General features: G+C 41.2%; 1 protein-coding gene across 5 annotated transcripts; it reads left to right on the plus strand.

Annotated features, from left to right (window-relative positions):
• The first annotated feature begins 400 nt into the window (after positions 1-400).
• Positions 401-21,559, plus strand: LOC117412179 (septin-6). Of its 5 annotated transcripts, none has more exons than XM_058989387.1 (11): positions 401-593; positions 4,568-4,682; positions 6,107-6,302; positions 7,512-7,698; positions 9,642-9,803; positions 12,122-12,218; positions 13,017-13,185; positions 13,706-13,838; positions 14,023-14,213; positions 15,325-15,369; positions 20,123-21,557. In XM_058989387.1, exons 1-10 carry the CDS (start codon positions 564-566, stop codon positions 15,326-15,328), a joined length of 1,284 nt encoding a protein of 427 aa, XP_058845370.1. In that variant the 5' UTR covers positions 401-563; the 3' UTR covers positions 15,329-15,369; positions 20,123-21,557. The 5 variants fall into 5 exon arrangements, with proteins under 5 accessions (XP_058845370.1, XP_058845369.1, XP_058845366.1 ...); XM_058989386.1 differs by lacking the exon at positions 20,123-21,557 and adding an exon at positions 17,633-18,493; XM_058989383.1 differs by lacking the exon at positions 15,325-15,369 and having other exon boundaries at positions 19,003-21,559.
• The last annotated feature ends 564 nt before the right edge of the window (positions 21,560-22,123 follow it).

The raw sequence follows: 22,123 nt of genomic DNA on the forward strand, positions 1-22,123 counted from the left end.
TGAGCACTCAATATTCACAGTATAGAATATAGACCCCCTGCCTGCTGCATCTAGCACACAGGGAAGCGTATTATAAGAACCTAGAGGACTGCCTGCCCTGCTGCCCATTATAGGAGATTCTCCTATCATTTCTCATAGGCAGCTTATTAAACTGTAAATACTGCACTGTATTTCACCACGATGTATTCTCAAAACCTTATATGTGCTTTCAGTGGTGAGGTATCTTCGTGTAACAAGTATTTAAATTCATGGCCATGCCTTTCTTTAATAGACGTTAGAACGGACCATCTCAAAAGAGGGGGTGGAAACCATGCATATCACATTCTAAAGAAATACTTTTGAACGGAAAGTTAGCCTCAGAGGGTACTAATAAGACCCGTGCACATTAAACATCTTGTAAGCTGAACCGCACGCGTTGAGCTGCCTTTGTCTCTTGCGTCTCGTACGTGCTGTAGCACGCTGTGCTGCGTGTTGCACTTGGTTTGCTCCTCGCTGTAATCATTTTCCTCTGTGCGGAGGCTGGCGATGTTTCCTGTTTAGGGTCGATTTGCAAGTAGCTAAGCATGGCGGCTACAGAGATAACTCGGCAAGCGGTGAGTTCGCTTTCATTTTGTGCTGGTTTAAAATTGATTATACAAAAATGTATGTTTGCAATACGCAGGATTACAACATTGAGACTTAAAAAAAATATTTCCTCTAAACAATAACCTCGTTTTTTACGGTAATGTCAGCTAATGGAAAAATACATGCACTTTGTAGATTATTGTATTGATACGATTACTGCATTTCCAAGAAGAAACTCGTATTAATGCTGCAAATGTGGTCTTTGATTAAATAACAAATTCACAATGAAGGCGCAGTACCGCTCCTCTCAGTTAAACGTGCTTCTGATGTGTTGACTAGAATTATAATTTTTAAAATAAAATATACATTTAAAGAGTAGTTTTAATTACCACATTTTTGGCACTAATGTTTCTCATCACGTTTCAGCCGTTCTTTAAACGGGAGTAGCAGAATATTGCAAGTTCTGATGCACCATATTCAATTCCGCTATTTTGCATTGTGTTTGAGTCCTGTCACTCGAGGTGCACGCTGGGCGTTGCCTACATTGAATGAATCAATTGGGCAAAACAAGTGCACTTGGTTGCATAGTGTTGATAAACAATCTTCTACAGGATGTGAAAAAAATAGCTTGCTAACCTACCCTAATTTGATTATTGCAAAGACGCCTTTTAGCTCCGGGAAAACACTGTGAATAACCATAAGTAAAATTGATACTGTTGTAAGTTTGCAAGAGCGCAAAGGATAATATTTATCAAACTGTTAATTGGTTACAGTACTGCACAGTCCCCAGTTTGTTTGTGGAACATTCACAACCCTCCACAAATTAACATCAGGAAATAACTAATTATGAGAGCACGGGCATTTTGCCACGCCAGTTGGAATTAATGCTTATCCCGCGGATAGCGTGATGAGATGCTAGGATTTTACCACATTTTCAAAAGCAGCCCTGCGTTTTGCAATCACAAATTGACCCTCGATAAAAAGTAACCAAAGTGTTTTTTTTATTATTATTTTTCCAAATGCAGAACTACTGAATGTATACAGTTTCAACCCGACACCTTTATGTATCTTCAACCCGTATTTAAAATAAGGCAGTTGTTACTAGCAGTAGGATTTTTACTGGCACCACGGCAGCTGATTCCACAGTAGCTCCACAAAACAAATTCTTAATGTAACCACCCATTCTACTGTCTCTAAACGTAAAGTAAATCATATACAGAAGCATTTCTGTTCTTTCAGCACTGTTGCTAAACTACTGGCAGCAGTCTTTCTGGAGATTCGTACCGGCAGAGCAGTTTGTACTGGTAATAGGAAACCCCATAAAGACAGCTGGCAGTAGATTTTCACTGATAGTGACCACTTTGTTAAAATGAACGTCTTTCACAGGTAGGCTCTATATCTCAACGGCTCTGATTGTAAACCCATTAACTGGCGTGGCAGTCCCACACAGCCCTTGTTCTTTGTTTAATCTGTTGCACAGCTGGCTTAAAAATGCCGATCACAAGTAGCCTGTTCTGTTTTAAAAAGTGTGAGGTCATAAGAAATCTGGAGGAATTTGATACAGTATTAGCTTTCTATCCAGACTCAGTGAAAAAACAAGTTGCCTCTCCCCCCTTATTTTTAGTACAGTTTAACACCCCCTGTTATATTTGAATCGTTGTGCTAATGGCTGGTCAGAGCTACGCATCTATCTGTTAGTTTTAATATTTCTAATGTGCTGTCGTCAGTGTCCGGTTGTGAGTGCTGCTTTCATAGCCCCCTGGTACAATCAGGGGTCTTGCGGGAGGATGTTAGTGTCTGTGAATCATTTTGAAAGTGGAGTTGCCGGATTGTCTGTGCTTGGAAGGATTTGTCTGATGAAGCTTATGCATCAAGTGTTGCAATGAAAAGGCTCTAATATTCACACTTCTGAAATCAGCAGGCTGTTGGGTAGATATGTAAATGCCTCTCTATATGTACATATTGATTTACTAGCTCTGCAGTAATTTGACTTTCTTCCAAGTTAGATTAATTAAATTAAATTGCGTCAGTCATTTCTTCAAAGCTACTCCAGAGGCAGCAGTGCTTGCTGCTTAAATATCGCTGATCAAAGCTCTGATCCCTTATTAACTCATGTGGCATCATGACCAAAATGTGATGTAAAAAAAAACTCAACAGGACCATCTTGCAGTCATTTTAATTTGACCGTGACTTTAAACACTCCACCTTAAGATTTATTTCAATGAGAAGTCTTAATCAATGCAACTGTGAAGATATTCTCGTCAAAACTTTCTTTTAAGTGCTGCCCTGTATCATTTTCATTTATGCTGCTGGACAGAAGCATGTGTGAATGAAGTAGTGAATGAGAAACCTGTTTTGGATGCGGTGTGGTGGGAATGTGAATGTTGTATTTCGGTATTCCTTGTAAGTTGCGTTCTCAAGTCCAGCAGTGGCCAGGCTCATCACTACAGAGGCCGGCTCCTGACCAGCTGTGATGTCATCAGAGTAGATGCCAGAGCTAATCCAGAGATCCGAGTGATTTAATGTGACTGTGTGAAGAGGCTGCTGTGTCATTTGATTGGGTTTTTTGCTTGAGAGTGTGTGTCAGGAAAAACCGTGGTCCAAAAATAATACCAGAATCACGTGTTATGCAGTGCCCACTATGAACAGCCTGCTGTCTGTTCAAACAAAGTACCAGTCTTCAAGTTTTTCTACCCCTAAAACCGTAGTATTTTCAGTATTTGAGGTTGGCATATAAAAATATAGTAGGACAAATCTGCAACGCTTTTGCTCCTCCACTTGAGTTCTAAATGGACTCAAATGTGTGTAACTAGTGCAGCGTTAATGCAGGGACTCTTCTGCATAGTTTTGATACAGTGGGGTCTGGGTAATACAGCTAGGTCTTAATCACACCTGGGGTGAAGCACAAGCAGGGTTAAAGGGCAGCATTTACTGTTTATTTGTAGAAAAATAAGAGGAGCAAATTTCAAACCTCCTGCCCAGTGTGCTTGTGTGGCCTTGTGGAAATGGAGTCTGAATCGGTTTGATCAGGTGTTCAGATGCTGTACTTCCCCTCTCCTGTATGGTGACTGCTTCCCCCGGTGTAGTAGACTAGCTCACAGGGCTGCGCCGTGCACTTGAGGACTCAAAGTCTAGTCTTCAGCTCAGCAGAGCATGAACTACAAAGAGCCGTCAGTGCTTTCCATATATGTAAGCGTGGTCTAACTGCTCACCACAGCCACTGGGAACCTGTAGATGAAGTTCACAGAATACACAGGAAACAGGAAGTCGGGTCACATGAGCACCATGCAAGCACGAAAGATTGGGGTTTGCCAGATGCACGCTTTTAAGCTCTTGAATTGCATTTTGGTTAAGAGTGCTGTGACGAGAATGAGGCTTCATACCATTGTGATGTACAGCTCAGAAATGACTTTGCTCAGGATCGCCTGATGAGAACGGTGACTTTAACAAGATCATACCTGGGACATGACAACGTGGAAGAAAGAGGAGTTACAGAAAATAATCAGACCCCCCCGTGCATTGTTTAGCAACTTAAATACCACAGAATGTGCTGCAAGGAATTCAAGTTGTTAAACAGGTAATTCTCGCTGATACTGTGTAAGAAGTGAATATACTCTGAGAGATACGTGCATTAGTCCAGGACCTGGGTTGGGCTGCTGCTAAGTACTTTCAGTTTACTTAATGAATGTACATTACACCACTGCACAATCCTCTTGATTAAATGTAATTGTCTCATTTAGAAATACAGTGCATCTTCCTTGGGAGTCCCAAGCATCTCACGATGAAATCCAGTACCTGTTGTTTGACATTAAAACAAATTCCTACAATCCATTCAGCTATTTGAGTAGGTTTTAAATGGTGGCAAACAGTAAACCAATCATGTATTTTTGTTTCATTTTTAGTCCTTTTTTTGTGTTTTGCTTAATTAATTTCCATGCAATCCATGCAATTTGTGTTCGCACCCTGACCCACGTCCTGCCTCTCTTGTTGTGTGTGTTAACAGGGAGAAGGTCTCCGTACTGTCCCTCTGTCTGGCCATGTGGGCTTTGACAGCATGCCGGACCAGCTGGTTAACAAGTCCGTTAACCACGGCTTCTGCTTCAACATCCTCTGTGTGGGTGAGTACCAGAATCCCCACCATACATTATTTTAAATATCAGGAAAATGAGGTGCTTGGGGTACAGTGCTTGGATGCTGCAGGTTTTCACTGTCTTGTATGAATGATCTTTGTTATGTAGGTTCCTTCAGACGTTGTAGGAGACAGTTATCTAATGCAAGCTTTTCATATCTAGTCTGCCAGTTAGAACGCAAGCCCTGCTATAAATATGCATGATCCCTGACAGTCTTGGAAGTACCAACAGCTGTTTAAAATATTAAACTGTCTGTCCCAGCACTGTTTCAGCAGTACCCGTGACACAGATGTATTCTGCAGCTTCTTGAAAGTCTTGCTGCTTTCTTACTGTATACAGTAGCCAGTAGATTTCTATCCTGGTAAAAGTCTTCTGTTGTTGTTATCCATAACAAGTGAGTGAGGTCATACGAACGACAGTGCAGTGGAAAATGTTTTGATGCCAGAGTACAGTAGCTTGAAACTGACCATTTCACGAGCTAGGCTGCTGAGGTCCCATTTTGCACGTTTTCTTTTCTGATGAATTGATAATAAAATGTCGGCAGTGCACAGCATCTTCTGGCACCAGTGCACCAGAAAACATAGTTTTCCACGTATCCATCGAGTCAAGCAGACTCTGTATAACAGCTTCCATATTAAGACACAGTGAATGGCGAGTCATCTGTGAATGCAGCTGCAGCAGCTTTCTCTCACAGCTTGATTGATCCACACTGTACTGTTACTGGACAGTGTGACACAGCTTTCAGATCACAGGGCTCTTTTGAAGTGTAGCGTTCACAAAACCAAAGCGGTGCAGTAAATCGAATTGTTGTGCAAAGCAATTCTTTTGAGTAGATCGTAGCTGTTTCATAAACTGCATTGTAACCTTGTCACGGGGGATCAGTTGATCCATGAGTCAGTGAAAGTGCAGGTCCACCACAAGTCCTTCTGTTCCAGAAATCAAGCTGTTTTTCTCCGACGGTGTGTCCGTGTCATGAACAGATTACTGGATGGAACCTCCAATCTTTTAATGCTGTGCTTCGGTGGAGCTTGTTGGTCCACAGTGCTGGTTACTTCACTGTAGGACAGCCAGTATAGTATGTAATAACTGCAGGGCTTGGACAATTCTGGAACAGACTTAATGTTTCTACCCCCAGTTTCCACGAAGGAATTGTAGGCGACGGTTGATCACTTCCGATATGTTGAACTCCTTGTAGACTCGTCCTGCTGAAGTAGGTGCTATCAAGGCTCTCCATAGTGGCACTGCACCCTATTGACGGTGTTATGGCGGGTGTTATATATTTATTTATTTTTTTGGGGGGGGGTTTCTGTTGTCACTGATCTTTTTTTTTTTGCCGGTTGTCTATATAAAATCTGAAGCCATGAAAACCCCGAACGCACTTTCTTCAGTGTGTCGTGTTGTGCTGTTTCTAGGTGAAACTGGTCTGGGGAAGTCCACTCTGATGGACACTCTGTTCAACACCAAGTTTGAAGGGGAGCCCGCCCAGCACAGCCAGCCCGGAGTCCAGCTCAAATCCAACACCTACGAGCTGCAGGAGAGCAACGTGCGCCTCAAACTCACTGTGGTTAACACGGTGGGGTTCGGAGACCAGATCAACAAGGAGGAGAGGTAGGCAGCATGGCTTTCAACCAGGCTCCTGCTGCATAGCAGGGTTACCTGTTCCAGGTGTTACTACCAGCTTGAGTAGCCACAGTGTGTAGGTATATGTTTGAAGCCTCCACAGTTCACATGTTAAAACTGCTGTGTCTGTGCCTGCAGACGAATTTATAACAATTGAAACAGTGTTTAGTTTGTTATAGATTAATATTAATATAATGCTGCTGTCTGAACTTGGAACCTTTTTTTACATTTAATGTAAAATCACACTAGAGATTCATACAATGTGCAATGTCTGCCACAGCTTTCAATAACAAAGATTAAGTGAGTAACGTTCAACGTGTGTGCTAAAGGAACCAGTTACAGCTGTGTTAATTCAGCCTTAAAGCCATCTTGTACAGATGAAAGTGCAGTTATTATAATTTTCCAGATCAGTTGACCGCTAAGTATAGAAAAACTGAAGATATGCCACAATTCTTAATGATTAAGTGCTTTGTTTTGTCCCGTTGCATTTCCACCTCTTTACAATCCTGGTTAAGACAGTTTAATGGTGCTTGAATAGAGCTGCTCCATTTAAAGGAAAGTATACATTCTAGACCAGCTTTACTAGTATTCACATATGAGATGCATAGAGAAACCCTGATATTTCTGATGTGTGCCTGTGCTGAATATATGGTGCATTAGGGTAAGTCAGCTTCTCTTTCATTTGGACCATCAGTCTCAGGTTTTGAAGTGTTCATGGTATATACAAAAACTAAACAATAGCGGTCTGTTTTTAGGGTTGGGGTCACTTCCTGTTTTACAATTCCCAATTCCTTCGAAGGAATTTGAATTTTATATTTCAGAGACGAAGTGATTCGTTGCCACTGTGAAGAAGCTCATTTTAACAGAACACTGCTAATTCCAGTTTTGATGAATGGTGTGTTGGGATTGATTAAAGGGAATGGGAATTGGAATTGGGAATTGATTGTAAAAAGGAAGTAGGAAGGAGGAGTTGACCCCATCCCTGTTTGTTAGTGAGGGTGCTGTGTCCCCTGGTCTATTGCACTTTGGGACCATTTTGAGGGTTTCGTAGGTTCAATGAAACCATTTTTGGGACCAAGTTTGCAGAAATACTTTGAATGTCCTTCGCTGCCCCCAAGTACACTTTGCTGGCAGTTTGGTTTAACTTTGTTGACCAGCCCGACTCTGCCTCTGCATTTCACCCTCTTTGTTCTGAAGCTACAAGTCAGTCGTGGAGTTCATTGACACGCAGTTCGAGGCCTACCTTCAGGAGGAAATGAAGATCAGACGCACGCTCCACAGTTACCATGACTCCCGGATCCACGCCTGTCTGTACTTCATCGCCCCCACTGGCCACTCGCTGAAGTCCCTCGACCTGGTCACCATGAAGAAGCTGGACAGCAAGGTAAGACTGAAAAACTCCAGAATGGAAATAAGGCTTGATCCATTCCTGGTTTTACTGTGAGTTTTTAATGACACACCTGAGCTTGTTGCAGACTAATCAAAATGGTATTAAAACCTGGAATGGGTGACTCTGCAGTTCAATGGGAGTCTTATTTCTATCCCTGGAAACAAAATCTTGCGTCAAATCAGACTTGTCGTTAATTGTAACTATAACGACAAGAATGAAAATAACTGGGCAGATAGTTAAATGTTTGTTTTAATGAATTGCTATAGTGTGTTTTACCTGCTGTATCAGGACAGCCCTGCTCTATAATTGTGACCCTGCTTGTTGCATCATATTTATATTTTAAAAATACTTGCATTAGTCAGTGCTGTGTGTGTGTGTGTGTGTGTGTGTGTGTGTGTGTGTGTGTGTGTGTGTGACGTAACTGGGAAACTTGTGTGTTGCAACAGCTGTTTAAAAATACAATGTGTTTAGTCATTGTTCTAAATTTGACAGATTAGCCTGGGCATGTTTAACTCTTTCAGTGGAGAAATATTGATTTAGAATGCATCAAATTGCATAAATAGAGCTTGTGTTCTGACTTGTCAAATGTATGTGGTAATTCATGGTTTAAAATGTTCATACACGGCAATTATTGATAAAGGTCTTGTGCTTGGCATAGTCGTGGTTTGTGTTGCATTCCCCTTTTATTTGCACCAGCATGGATTTCCTCTGCGTCCTTGTTTATAACTGCATGAGAAATGTGTGGCTTCTTGGTTTACAGTAACTTACAGATCATAAAATGGTGAAATGCGGAGCACAGTGAATTAGTTCAAACTCCTCCATACAGTAAAGTACATTGCCAAAATGGTTGTCTTCTGTGAATCCATGGGTTGTCTTTCTAAAGTACTGTCAGCATCACTTAACTGCGTGTAAACCAAATTCATCAATTAACACAAGAGACTGTAGTGGGCTTGTTTAAGATAAATATGAGCCTGTTTGAGGAAGACTACACAAAGTGCTGTACATGTTTTATTAGGGGATGTGGTAATAAGCTATATTAAGCTGTTCATCACTAGGTTAATGATGTGATTTACAGTTAGTCCACAGCACTGTAACAGTCTTCCCATTTTTACAAGTTTTGGAGAAGTAAAAACTTCTGTCTCGAACCATTTAAACAGCCTTCAAAGTGCTGTTAAGCCCTGCTGAAGCAGACAGTCGGGGTTCACTTTTGATAAATGGTCTGTAGAGCAGAGAGCTTTCCATCCAAGTGTTTTTTTTTTTCCCTGTGCTTTTTGTTTTTATAAACTCCAGCTATTTACCTCCCTCTCAGTGATCTCAGTCTCCCTATCCAAGGTTGGAGTGCTGTTGTCTGGACACTGACTTACACTCTACCGGCCTTGCAGTTCTCTGCCAGCATTGAATTCCCTTTTATATTTTGACGATTGGGGTGATTGGTTGTTTTTTATTTTGTGGAATTTAATAGCATAAAGACTTGACCATTGTTTTTCCCTTTCTAAAAATTCCCTTTGAGGATAAAGAATGGTATGGTGTTGTAAAAAAACAGAATATATCTTTACAGTAAGAGGGATGGAAATCTGTGTGGCTGTTTAAAACTTGGCCCCAGATGTCACGACTTCCTGTTGTCTTAATTCAGTAGTTCAGCTCCAGTTTTTGAGCAGTGAATCTGTGTGTCTTGCAACATGATTGCTGGATGGTAGGGCATTTTGATGTAATCTGCTGCTGGTGACAGGTACCAGTTGTGGGGTAGAATGCAGCTGCACATTCCTTCCTGAAGGGGGTGCTGTGGAGCATATAAGGCTGGTTTCACAGACTCCAGATAACACATTGGTTCAGTCTGGGAAACCAAAGGCATTAAATGATTGTAACATCCCCACCTTCTCCAGTTCCCACAGTTTAAGTCCCTGGTCTTTTCACCACCACCTTTTTGTTTCTTACAGGTCAACATTATACCAGTCATTGCCAAATCAGATGCCATCTCCAAGAGCGAACTGACAAAATTCAAGATCAAGATCACAAGCGAGCTGGTCAGCAACGGCGTGCAGATCTACCAGTTTCCCACAGATGACGAGACTGTAGCCGAGATCAACGCCAACATGAATGTAAGATGAACAGCTCCCAAAAGGGCGCTCCCTCCCTCCCCCTCCGCAGCCCTCGCTGGCCCTTTGCTGAGCGTTTCGATATTCAGAACAGCCTTTGCTATGTCAAGAAAGCTCCTTTCTTGTACACAGCTCGATATAAAGACCAGTTCACCGTTAAGAACACTTGCGATTCTGTAAACTGGATACGACTCATGCACTCATAATCTCTCGTCTTGGTTATTGCAATTGCTTGTTGGTAAACCCGTCACTAAACTTGGAAGGCTTGAGGTTGTCCAGAACACAGATGCCAGACTGCTTTCCCACACTCGTCTCTCTCCACATGTTACTCCAGTGCTTAGGCCTTTACTTTGGTTACTAGTAAGTTAACAAATTGACATTTAAAGATGCCCCAATAACTTGTATGGTTTAGGGCCATCCTCTCTCCAAGAACTACTAACTCAGGATATTCCTATTCGTTCTTTTGAGATCAGAAAATGCAGAAGAGTTAGTTGTTGCAAAAAAATCGTCTTAAATCGGCTGGAGCCTATTCCAGTTGACGTTAGTCAGGTTGAAACATTTGAGTCTAAATTGAAAACAAACTTTTTTATTTATGTAATTGGTTGTAGCTGGAGTGTATTGCAGAAATTCACTCTTGTTTTGTTTTTGACTTTGTACAGCGCTCTGGGATGCCATGGGATGAAAGGCGTTCTATAAAAATACATTTGTATTGTGTAATCTGTAAATCTGTGCTGACCATCTCTATTTGACTCGTCCCTTGTCATAACAGAGTGATTGCACGGCATTCAGGAATGAGGAAGCCCCTTGCCACAGCACTTTAATATATTATTAAAATCTTACAAGGAAGCACAGTAGCACAAGATCATTGATCAGTGCTTTGTGGTCACGAGAGATACTTAAACAAGATGATAGGGGTGATTTGTTAAGGTTGCATGTTTCGATAGTCGACTACATTAGAGGCTGGTATCTCTAACTCTCTGTCTCTGTGTTGGGAGGTACTATCCATAGAACATGTGTCCATTCCCCCTGGTTTGTCTGGAAGAAGTGGAATATTCCCCTTTCACAGCGGGAGTGAAGTGAAGATGAACAAAGGCTCTTTGGAGCTTTCACTTTGAGCATGTTTAACAGCTTGGAAGCGAGCCCGCATGCACTGCCTTTCCCACTGTCTTCTATTTATTAACAAACTCGACTATTTTAAGCACAAGAGTTCCTATTTTCTTTAAACTGTCCGTGTCGGCTCCACTGCCTCAGGCAAGGAAAAGGACACAGAGAGAGCTGGAGTCTGGCACTGGAGGGTTCCCAGCAGGGAGGAGGAAATATTTGAAAAACACACACAAGTCTAAGGACTCAGTTTTTAAAGTAGATTTAATAATGAGTGTATACGATACTGTTCTCACTGACAGTAGCATATTGCTGCCTAGTGGACATGAAATGGTATTCCAGAGATTTAAAAATCTAACCCAAACTAGGCATTTCCTACGGGTATGATTTTTTTCAATGCCTTCCATTATTATTTTTTCTGCATATTGACACGTTATTTCTCTTAAGTGAGGATGCCACCATGTATATTGGGTACCTGTAAAAAAAAACTATTAAATACAAAGCCATCTCTATCACCAAATCCATCTTTGTTGGTTCTTTATCCCTGAAAACTGTAGCCTGCATGTATTGCTGTGAATCGTGTTTATATAGCAGTTTATTTATCTCAGTGTATGTAGATATACCTCAGTATAGATATAGTTCCTCTACAAGAGCAATGTAATAACCACCGCACAGAACTGACACTTTGAATCAAACACATTATTGTGTTCTCAACAGTTTAATGCCAGTGCACATGAGTCAGCAGTAATTCTGACTGGGCTGTAGCCTGGCATGCAGAGATTTGTAATTCCTATGAGATAAGAGATTTGCCAGGGCACACGTGAACTGTGTTTTGTCTGCCTCCTGAGCTACGCGGTTTCCAGTTGCAGATAGTTTTTAATAGAGCGCGCCGTGATGTCTGGACCCACGGTGATACCCTTGCACTGTGAGGTCCATGCAGAGACAGTGATTACATGGAAACAGATATGCCGGCAGCAACTAGAATCAGCCTGAAAACAACCATCAACCTGCTGTTCCTAAAAGCATGTGAAATAAACACACAGCTTGCTCTGTTATACTGTAGTGGGGCATCGCTATTCCGCATAGTCTCACACGAGTACTATGTTTTAGTAAGAGTCTTGTGTTCAGTGTTTTATTTCTGTCTCTACAAATAGAAGTGAAAGCTTGGTTCAGGTATATCGCTGATCTCTGGCACGGTTTTTATTTTTGTTTGTTTTCAGGCCCATTTGCCATTTGCGGTGGTGGGAAGCACTGAGGAAGTGAAGATTGGGAACAAGATGGTGAAAGCTCGACAGTACCCCTGGGGGACAGTCCAGGGTGAGCAGCTTTCAGATCCTGGCAGAGGGAATGAAAGGAGAGCTCTGTGAAGAACTACTCCTTTATTCTGGATAAGCATTAGGATCCACGTGTTAATATCACTGTATATACAATATCTCTGAAAAGCACATACTTTATAGTGTTTCATAGATATAGAGAATACTGTTGCAATCCATTGACTATTAATAGAACATCATAATTCAGTTTCAGCTCTGTGTATAATATATATATATATATATATATATATATATATATATATATATATATATATATATATATATATATATATATTCAACTGTCCTATGAATAAATCTTTGTTCTGCTTCTTGCATGTGGACCAGCACAGCTCATCCTATAGTGTCATATGTCTTAGTCACATAGGGTATAACAAAAATATTACCTTCTCCGTATTCAAGAAGGATTAGAATCAGTGTTGTAGCTGTTGGTCAGACACTGATGTTCTTGCAAGGTTGAGTTGCCACGTGCAGAATGAATTGAATGGAAAGGAAATGGATGGCCTAATGACTTTGTGTTCGTCGGCTCTGTTGGACAATGTGTGGATGTCTGTGCTGCTTAATTAAAAAAGAAACACAAGACATGCCATTTAGACTAGTGAAGCTATCCAGCAAGCGTTGTGTATATATAGTTAATAACTGTGTTACCCTAAAGAAATAGAGATGCAACATCACAAGCGACCCAGAGGGAGGTATCGGTAATCAGGCAGCATGTTGCTATCTAGAGCACCAGCCCCCACTCTAGATCAGAACTGTGCGAGTAACTAGATGTCTGCGTTCCCAGTTGAAAATGAGAATCACTGTGACTTCGTGAAGCTGAGAGAGATGTTGATCCGAGTGAACATGGAGGACCTGCGTGAGCAGACCCACGCCCGTCACTACGAGCTGTACCGGCGCTGCAAACTGGAGGAGATGGGCTTCAAAGACACGGACCCCGACTGCAAGCCCTTCAGGTACTGGCTGTGGAGCTGGCAGTATAGGGTGCGATCCCCACTGCCGACTCTGAACCACACGGAACCTCACACGGTGATCAGTGTCTGCTTCCTGCCACTGCAAAGAACACCCCTAATGTCAGGAGAAGAACTACATGAACTGATCTGTTCTGAGCCAAAATTATTATTGCAAGTCACGTCCCGATTGCAACCTATCAGCAGCAACTGACTTGTAATGTGTTGAAGTGTTCGGTGGCTTCCTCTAATCCAGTTCAGAGTGTACTTTCTCTTGCAATGTTTGCTGACGGAGCAGAGAGGGTGCGTGAAGTACACTCTGAACTTGATTAGAGGACGACACCGAACACTTCAAAACATACAACACATGACTGGATCAAGTGTCTGAAAATCAGATCTCTAACTGTGCATGTCTGTCTGTTCAGTGATATTTCTAAACTTGTGTAATATGTATTGTTCAAAGTGTGTTTTCAAAAAGCGATCTAGATTTTCTTGAATTGATATGTTGATTTTTATTTTTGGACAGTCTGCAGGAGACGTACGAGGCCAAAAGGAACGAGTTCATGGGAGAATTGCAGAAGAAGGAGGAGGAGATGAGACAGATGTTTGTCCAGAGAGTCAAGGAGAAGGAATCTGAGCTCAAGGAGGCAGAAAAGGAGGTTAAGGAGGAGTTCCTGCATTTCACCAGGATAGCTTAAGAAAAAGAAATGCCATCAAAGTTGCAGCTATGCAGCGGGCATGTTCTAACATTGGGGCCAGTTACAGTACGAAGACAATCCCATTCGCTTCAGAGCAAACCAAGGCAGTTAACCCTTTTTTTTTTTTTTTTTTTTTCTTTTTTAGCTGCACGAAAAGTTTGACCGCTTGAAGAAGCTGCACCAGGATGAAAAGAAGAAGCTGGAGGATAAGAAGAAGCTCCTGGACGACGAGCTGAATGTCTTCAAGCAGAGGAAGACGGCCGCGGAGCTGCTGCAGGCACAGGCCCAGCAGGCCGGAGGCTCCCAGACCCTCAAGAGGGACAAGGAGAGGAAAAAGTAAGTATGGCCCTCATCCTGGAAATCCAGGCTGCTTCATCAGTCAACCTTAAACAGTTGAAGAAACTACTCTAGCCTAGACTTGACTACAGAATATCTTGTTAGATCTGTGGGCATTCAAAAAAACAACTGGAATTGATTCCGGGTGTGTTAAAAAAACATTTAGTGGAATAATCTTATTCAAATGGGAATCCGTACCAAACTGTGGTCTATGCTTTTAGCAGGACTGTCTAAATGGCATTGAAATGAAAGACAGATGTGCTTTCTGGTCTTTTTAAACTGTTGCATATGTTTTAGAGGTTTCTGCACTGCACCATTTTAACAGCAGAAGTAATCTAAGTAGTGGTTTAATCTGTAGTACTGCAATCCCACTGATAAGTGACATTGGTTTTACTTCACATGCCTTTTGGCTTCATGTGGACACTTGATGTATGGTAAGTTACACACACAAGCACAGCTGTACAAGTGTGTGTCTCGCATAAGCAGCATGCATTAGTTTACATACAGATGCATTTGGAGTTAACTAAGGGAGGGGGTGGTGTAAGTGTCTGCTAAGGGAAAGCAAGTACTGTGTGATGTGATTTGAAATATATTGCAACTGTAGCAGTGGATGATCAGAACAGTGAACCTCCATGGTTCTGTTGATAAAGTGTTTTACAGTGTTCTCCCGTGTTGCTCTGACACAGAGCTAGTGTGTGTCGCACTGCTAGGATTGCTCCCTTTAAAAGAGAACAGTGAGCATACTGTGTCTAATGAGAGAAGCCACAGGTCAGATTCCACACCTCCCATACTGCTCCTCACTCTTCACTCCATGGCTGTATATACAAGCTGCTGTAAGAAGGCTGGCGTGGGATTAGGAGGAAAGTCTGTCCTTGCACGTAGCCGCGTTTCTTTACTGTTTGATTATTTCCCTTCAAACCGTTCTTCGTGCAGCAGTCAAGCAATCGCGGTTTTGTTTTTCACTGCAGATTTCTTCCAAGCACACTCTGGGTCCGCCTCCCCTTGTCAGTGTCCACATTTCATTTGTGTATCATGGCGTGTGTTTTCATTCATAATGGTCAGTGCTGTCATTGCCCCTTCATCAGCTTGTCACATGTGTGCTGTTTTACAGTTAACCCTGCTGTGTGCCGCATGATGCATGAGACCCATTGTCCTGGTAAGGCCAATTTACTAACCGTGACCATACATAGCAATGGAATGAATTGAGAAGGGGGGGTTTAATGGCAGCCGCTCTGCAACACTAGGAAACGGTTAACTTTTTATACTGGGCATCAGGCCAAATGTAAATCTGATTAATGAACTAATTAATTAAAGATGTTTTTCTCCAGGCTAGTTCTTTGAGGAACAGCAGTCTGAAGCTGTGGAATGAAATAGAAATACAAGGTTTTAGCAGTTAGGCACAATAGGTCATTAATAGGGTTATTTTCATGGATGGAAACTGAATGGGATCACCCACAGCTTGGCTCTCTGATGGCCAAATCAAGCAGCCAGGAAACATCAGCGTTCTGCAGCTATAACTTTCAAGGGTGGGATCCCTGTGACAGAACGCTTCAAGAGCGAAAGGATTACTAAGCTGAACTTCAGAGTCATTCATTTAAATCAATGCATGACTATCTAGTGCTCCTTTAGACTGATCACATCTCTACATTAAGAGCCCAAACATATAGTTTTTACTGCTGGAGCAAGAGATTACCCTTCTTGCAGTTTAATGTTTAAAACTGTGCAGTTGTGAAAAACCAAAGTACTTTGTCATAGTTTTTTTTGTTTGTTGAAATGTTCATTCTTTCATTTGGTTTATATGAAGTTGTTTAAAGCAGTGCTTCAGTACTGGCTGGAGTAAAGGACAGCGTGCAGGCTTGACTACTAAATAATGGCTGTAATATAGAAATTGCAGTGTCAGGCACGGAGTATATTAGCCATTCTACACTGTAGCTTGCTGTTCCAGCCCACTCCTGAGACTTGAAACAATATGCTGTTGTGAGATCTCCCTGTTATTCATGAAGCCTAAACAATTGTCGATTCAGATCAAAACCAACAATAGCCGTGCACATGTGCACCATCTGTTACAAAGACCTCTCTTTGTTTAATGTTTGCAGAGCTTCTTTCAAGCGGCTTCATTTGTTTTTTTTGTACTTCTAGAATTTAGATCCCCAAAGCTAGAACGCGCAGTTCTAGGAAGTTTTGATTCTCTGGAATCTATGCAGGGTAGGACGCATGAAAAACCTCCCAAATAGCTACAAGCCCTGTAGAAACACATTGGCTTAAAACCATTTACTCCAGTCTTTAATTAAATCCTATTTTTGAAAGGATAAAAAGCTGCTGATTTTACAATCTAGAACCAAACCCACCCTGCACATTTGAAACAGTTTCACAGAACAAGAACAGGATGCCGTCAGCATTATTTATCCATCTGAACTGTCAAATATCCTCCATGAGATTTGAGTAGAAGCAGCACCACAAGGGGTATGAAAGAATGTGACGGCTGGATCAGTGTTTAGGATAATCTGGACAGACACGCAGGGTGAGCATCACAGAGCACAGTTAGTGAAGGGCTTTAGGCCACACGTTGATTTGAATCAGTCTGCATCGCTGCCTGCACGCCATTTGGTGCAGAGATGGACCGTGTGCCTCCAAATGCAGGGAGGCTGTGCTGAGATATAGGGGAGCTTTGTCTGTTTATAAATTTATGTTGGACCTTTCATTGGCTTTGTCTTGGTAGAATTGTGTAAATCTGTTCATTTTAAATGAACCCGATTGACGTGTAATGATTACTATATCTGGACAGCTGCCCGTGCAGTGTCCACTTTGACCAGCTCTGGTGACCGCATCCCTGTGAATCATTATTGGGGTTTCATTGCTTTGACGATGAAGCAGGTTTCCATAGTCGAGTCTTTTATTTATTACTGCGATAAAGGAATCTCTCATTCAACTTGAATCTGAAAGCAGCTCTTAATTAAACCTGTGTGTTTAGCTACCGGCAACAGAGAGTCGAACCATTATTCTCTTCAGTGTGGTTCAAGGAGCACACTGAGAACCTTTTTATATTGGAACATTATAACTAACACCTGGCTCCTATAGGGCTGTAGTAATGATCAGTACAGGTTCAGTTTATGTCTAGTAGAAGTGCCTGCTAGCCGTACCTCGTTTAAGTATCCCCACCCTGTAGGAAAGAAACTATGATGTAAAATAATATGAGGGAGGCTCTTGTATTATGAAAATGTATACAGGTAATTACTATAATTCATCTCAGTGCTATCTGGAGGTTTATCTTGCATGTTTCATTGTATTGTTTATTATTAAGCACCATGCATTAGGTGTGTTACATTTTATATTTGACATTTTATTCAGCTACTGTAGTATTTGTTAGTGTCCATTCTAACCCGTAGAGAACATTAACCCTACTTCTCTTTCATTTCCAGTTCAGGCTTCCTGTAGAAAGTCCTCCCCCAGCAAGTCCATGTGTTCCTAGTTAAGCTGCAGTGTGTGCTCCCTGCCCGCTCCCCCCCCCCTACCCCCACTCCCCCTCCATGTAGAATGAGAACCTGGCTGTGCTGAGTGGAAGAAACCTGCAATAACCAGGAGTGGGACTGCTCAGTGAATTGCATTGTGTTCTGGATTAATTTGTTTTGCTGCTTCTCACATTTGCACGATGGCGTGTGCTGAAAGAGTAACAGGAAAAATAAACCGCTGGAAACAAGCGTTTCATATAGCTCTATATGTGTGTTCAAATATAAATAAACATCCAGCATGGTTTGGAAATGCACGGGTACAGCTGGCCTCCAAAATTATTATTATTATTATTATTATTATTATTATTATTATTATTATTATTATTATTATTATTATTAATAGTAATAATAGGAGTGGTAGTAGTACTTCTAATATGTGACTGATCATGAGATCAAGTAAAGATATTCCATGCTTTAAGCCTGGGTGTTTCACTTTATTTGAACCCACAGTACTTGTTACATGCATGTGCAGAACATAATGCTTTCTAGTAAATGAAGAGCCATACCTCACATTTCATTTGCACTTGTACTTTGCTATTTAAAGCTTCGGGGATTGCAAGTATTGGCTGTACTGCACTGCTAAGCACATTATACAAAAGTATGTTTACGTGAACTTGAAATCCAAGATGTGAATTCTTCTATATAGAGATGCACCTTGTATCGGCGCAGTGTTTATTGACACACAGACAGGATTTAAAGGGACCGGTTTGTAAATCTGTGTTCACAAAGTACTCGTCTTCACTGAGGAAATAAAGGGTCATTCACACCAAACTGCTTATTGATTACTGAAGTTGTTGTGTTGTTTCAGTTTGCCTTCTAGAAAGAACTCTCCCGCTCTTCTGGGTTATTCTTGTTAATTCAGAACCATGTGGGATCTCAGGTGTATTGGATTCATGGTTTGTAGCCTACATAGGTTCAAGAGGTTTAGCATTTTATATAATATATATATGGGGCTGTTCCAGGCCAGGTCTTTTTATTCCAACCATTCCCTTCAGTGTTCACATTATCCACATAAACCAGCTCCAGGGATGGAAATAAGACTCCTATTGCATGGCAGTGTCCCCCATTCCAGGTTTTACTACTCCATTAGCCTCGGTGTATAGGTAACAAGCTCAGGTGTGTTCTATTAAACTCCTAGTAAAACCAGGAATGGATCAAACTGCTCTGCAATGGGAGTCTTATTTCCTCTCCTGCAGCTACTTGCCTATTAAACCTGTAATGGCGCGGTAGTGTTCTGTGGCAGTCCCTTGCATCATGTGTGTATTTACTTTCCTTTGCAGTAATCCATGGCTCTGCACAGAGTAGTTGCTCCTCCCCATTCATTACTAAGGAACCAGGCGTTCACTCATTTGTTATTCTGACCAAAGGCCAAGCAGCTCCTGGTATAAGGATGTGGACCGAGCTCTCGCTGGTTAGATATTACAAGACCACACCTGTGAGAACATGAAGGATAAGCTATTGTAAACTCTTCAGCGTAGCGATAATAATACTAACAGTGTTTCCAACTAACCATTGCTAGAACGTAGAGCATGTTTCTGCTTGAACATTTAATTTATATTTTTTTTAGAAGCAGGTTTATGAAGTTTTGTTTTCTATTTATCTTGTGTTTTTCATAGGATGGTTATAGTTTAAGCTATTGGTATAAATGGTGGCGTATCACACAATTTGTGGGAGAGAAAACCCCATTGAAGTATGTATAGGAAATACACAGTGGAACAAGCCTGACTGAGTCAGCTTGAAAGAACAGCACAAGCAGTCAGTTTGTATGAAATTGCTAAATTGTACAGCAGATGCACGCGTGACGTGTCCCTTTTTTGTTCTGGGATCAAAGATAATTCTTGTAAAACGAGTCTCTCTATTTCAATGTGCACGTTTTAAACAGAACTAAACTGATGCACGAGGAAGGGTTGCCCAAGCAACTGATAATTCATTGTGATTTAAAACAGGAGTAGTTCAGCCAAGCCAAGAATAAAACTGACAACTAAAAAAAAAAAAAAAAAGTGCTTCCTTCATTCTGACATTTAAGTTGTTCCCTTTTTAATATGAAAATAGGCAACTTTAGAACATTAATGGATAGTACATAGCTTGCTCAACCATTGCTCCAATGTAGAAAATATGAGGTCTCATAATCTAAATAGAAGTGTATTTGTTTTTATTATTATTTGAAACTTCTTGAAGGTTTAAGCCACATAGAAGAATCCACTTTCTTTCTTATTTTTTTGAATTTGACATTGCAGTATTAATCTGTTCCTCTCCGTTGGCCACGCCTCTCTGCGTTTCTTCTCTGCGCTGCACTGGGAATGGCCTGTGGCTCTTAACTAGCAGATATCACTTTGACTGGCTGCTGCTGTAGCTTCCTCCTTTTTTTTGTTAACTTCCACTTTGTTTCTTTCTCTCTAGCTTCTTTTAAATCTGTCTTCGCCACCTGTCTGAAGAGGGGGATTGCAGCTTCCACAAGAATTAGGCACCCTTTCCTGTTTGTCGGGTTTAACTTTGATTCTGTGTGTCCTGTTTTTTTTAAGCAAACCCTTATGTGAGCTTTACATGGTATGTTTGGGTTTTTTTTACACAGTTCCAGCCTCAGTAGCATTGCAAAAGGGCCTTGAAGACCTTTGGTGGTCTTTTATGATGATCAAAACAGCTATGGATACTTAATACTGTCTTCCCTAAACTACTTATTTGTGACAAACGCCAGGAATAATACAGGGTGGGGGGATGTCCAGATTCACCGTCATGGCCTGGCTGAATGGCCATTGTTTCATTTATAAGGGCTTTTCAGTGAGATACATGTGATCCAGGGATTCCTTGAGGTCACTGACCTGTTCATAGTGGACAGATGGATGCCTCCCAAAACTAACATTGCACCTGGCATGTGCAGATCAAGAAAGAACAATGAACGAAGGGATTGTCGGATTCTCCACACACACAGGTCAATGGGGTTAGCATGCACAGCAGCTACCACTATCTCTCTTTCAAACCCATCACGCAGAATACAGCAGGGTGCCAGTAGAATAAATTGCTTGAAAAAAGTGTGATAGAAAATGTCTCGTCAGTATTGTGGAATAATGGATGATGGATTGTGTATTATCACAAGCCATCGAGGGGCTGTGATGTGAATTGCCGGGTGAAACAGATTCAATTATAGTGCTTGTACGTGCATTGTAAAAAATATTTATATATGCAAGTCAGTTAGCTGTGTTTGTTTCATATACTGAAGAAGTGAAATACCATGTGGGCCCACATACAGCGTCTCTACAGCGTGCTTTTAGTATTTCTGTCTAATCTGTATGGTTCTTGCATGTCTTCCCCAGCACTGTGTTCTGTCTAACATGTTTTACTGAACTCTTATTTTGTAATAATGAATTTTTGCACTGCTCATTTCCAGAAGAAATGACTGTATCCCTCTTTTGGTACTGAGTTCTGACCCTTGTTTTTGTGTTAAATTATAAACAGAAACGATTAATGTTTTAATTTCTGTATAATTTGATATATTTGTTTCCAAAATACTCTGCCAACTTGACAAATGTATTAAATCATATAGAATGAGAAATTGCCAGGAATGGTGTGACTTGCATAGTTTATTTACATACTTTATAGTAAAGATATTTTGTGGAGTAATACTCATAAAAACAAAAGTGAAAACTTGCATAAGAATTTTAAAATAACTATTGACTGTCCTGCATACAGAGCTTGTTTTTTTCTAGTTTAAACCTTTTTAGTCAGTTAGTGTCCTAGTTTGTGATGCCATGTATGTCAGAAGAGGTTCTCCCATACATCAGCGTTAAGTACTTCACTGGACTATGATAGCATTGGTGTACGTTTTCAATAAAATTTCAAAAAAATGTGTGTGTATTTTTTTTTATTTGTTGTTCAGTGTATGGTATGTTAGCATTGTCTTCAAATGATATGTATACACAGCTGCATGTTTTTCTAAGTGATTTTCCAGATGCAAAGACATGAATCAGTTTCATTTTGTTAGATATGATTCGGGGGGATAATCGTTTTATTGCCCAAAAGACTTGTGCGAATGCTTTACATGGATGCTGCTGTCAGATGCTCCTGACCCTTCTGAATGCAGTACCTTCATAGTGTGTAATAAATGACACGGGACGCTCTGAAAGGTGAGTTTAATAAATGACACGGGACGCTCTGAAAGGTGTGTGTAATAAATGACACGGGACGCACTGAAAGGTGTGTTTAATAAATGACACGGGACAACAAATGTCAAAATGATTCTTCTCATACTCCAAGTATCTGTGTCCACAATCTATGCAAGGGCTGCAGAGCTGGGGGGATGCTGACAAGAGTGATGTGTGCTACTTCCTAATGGCATCGACTCATGCCTGTCAAGACAGCAAGTCATGTCAGAATCTGGCCTCTGGGCTGTGGGGCTCGTTTTTG

Source organism: Acipenser ruthenus, chromosome 16 (genome assembly GCF_902713425.1).
Source record: "Acipenser ruthenus chromosome 16, fAciRut3.2 maternal haplotype, whole genome shotgun sequence".
Classification (NCBI taxonomy): domain Eukaryota; kingdom Metazoa; phylum Chordata; class Actinopteri; order Acipenseriformes; family Acipenseridae; genus Acipenser; species Acipenser ruthenus.

What these genes read in the sequence shown, in the direction of transcription:
- LOC117412179 (XM_058989383.1), top strand. Translation starts at nt 564, where the DNA reads ATGGCGGCTACAGAGATAACTCGGCAAGCG. An exon ending in CAGATCAACAAGGAGGAGAG is followed by an intron (nt 6,303 to 7,511) that starts GTAGGCAGCATG and finishes TTTGTTCTGAAG; the next exon opens with CTACAAGTCAGTCGTGGAGT. An exon ending in CCCGACTGCAAGCCCTTCAG is followed by an intron (nt 13,186 to 13,705) that starts GTACTGGCTGTG and finishes ATTTTTGGACAG; the next exon opens with TCTGCAGGAGACGTACGAGG.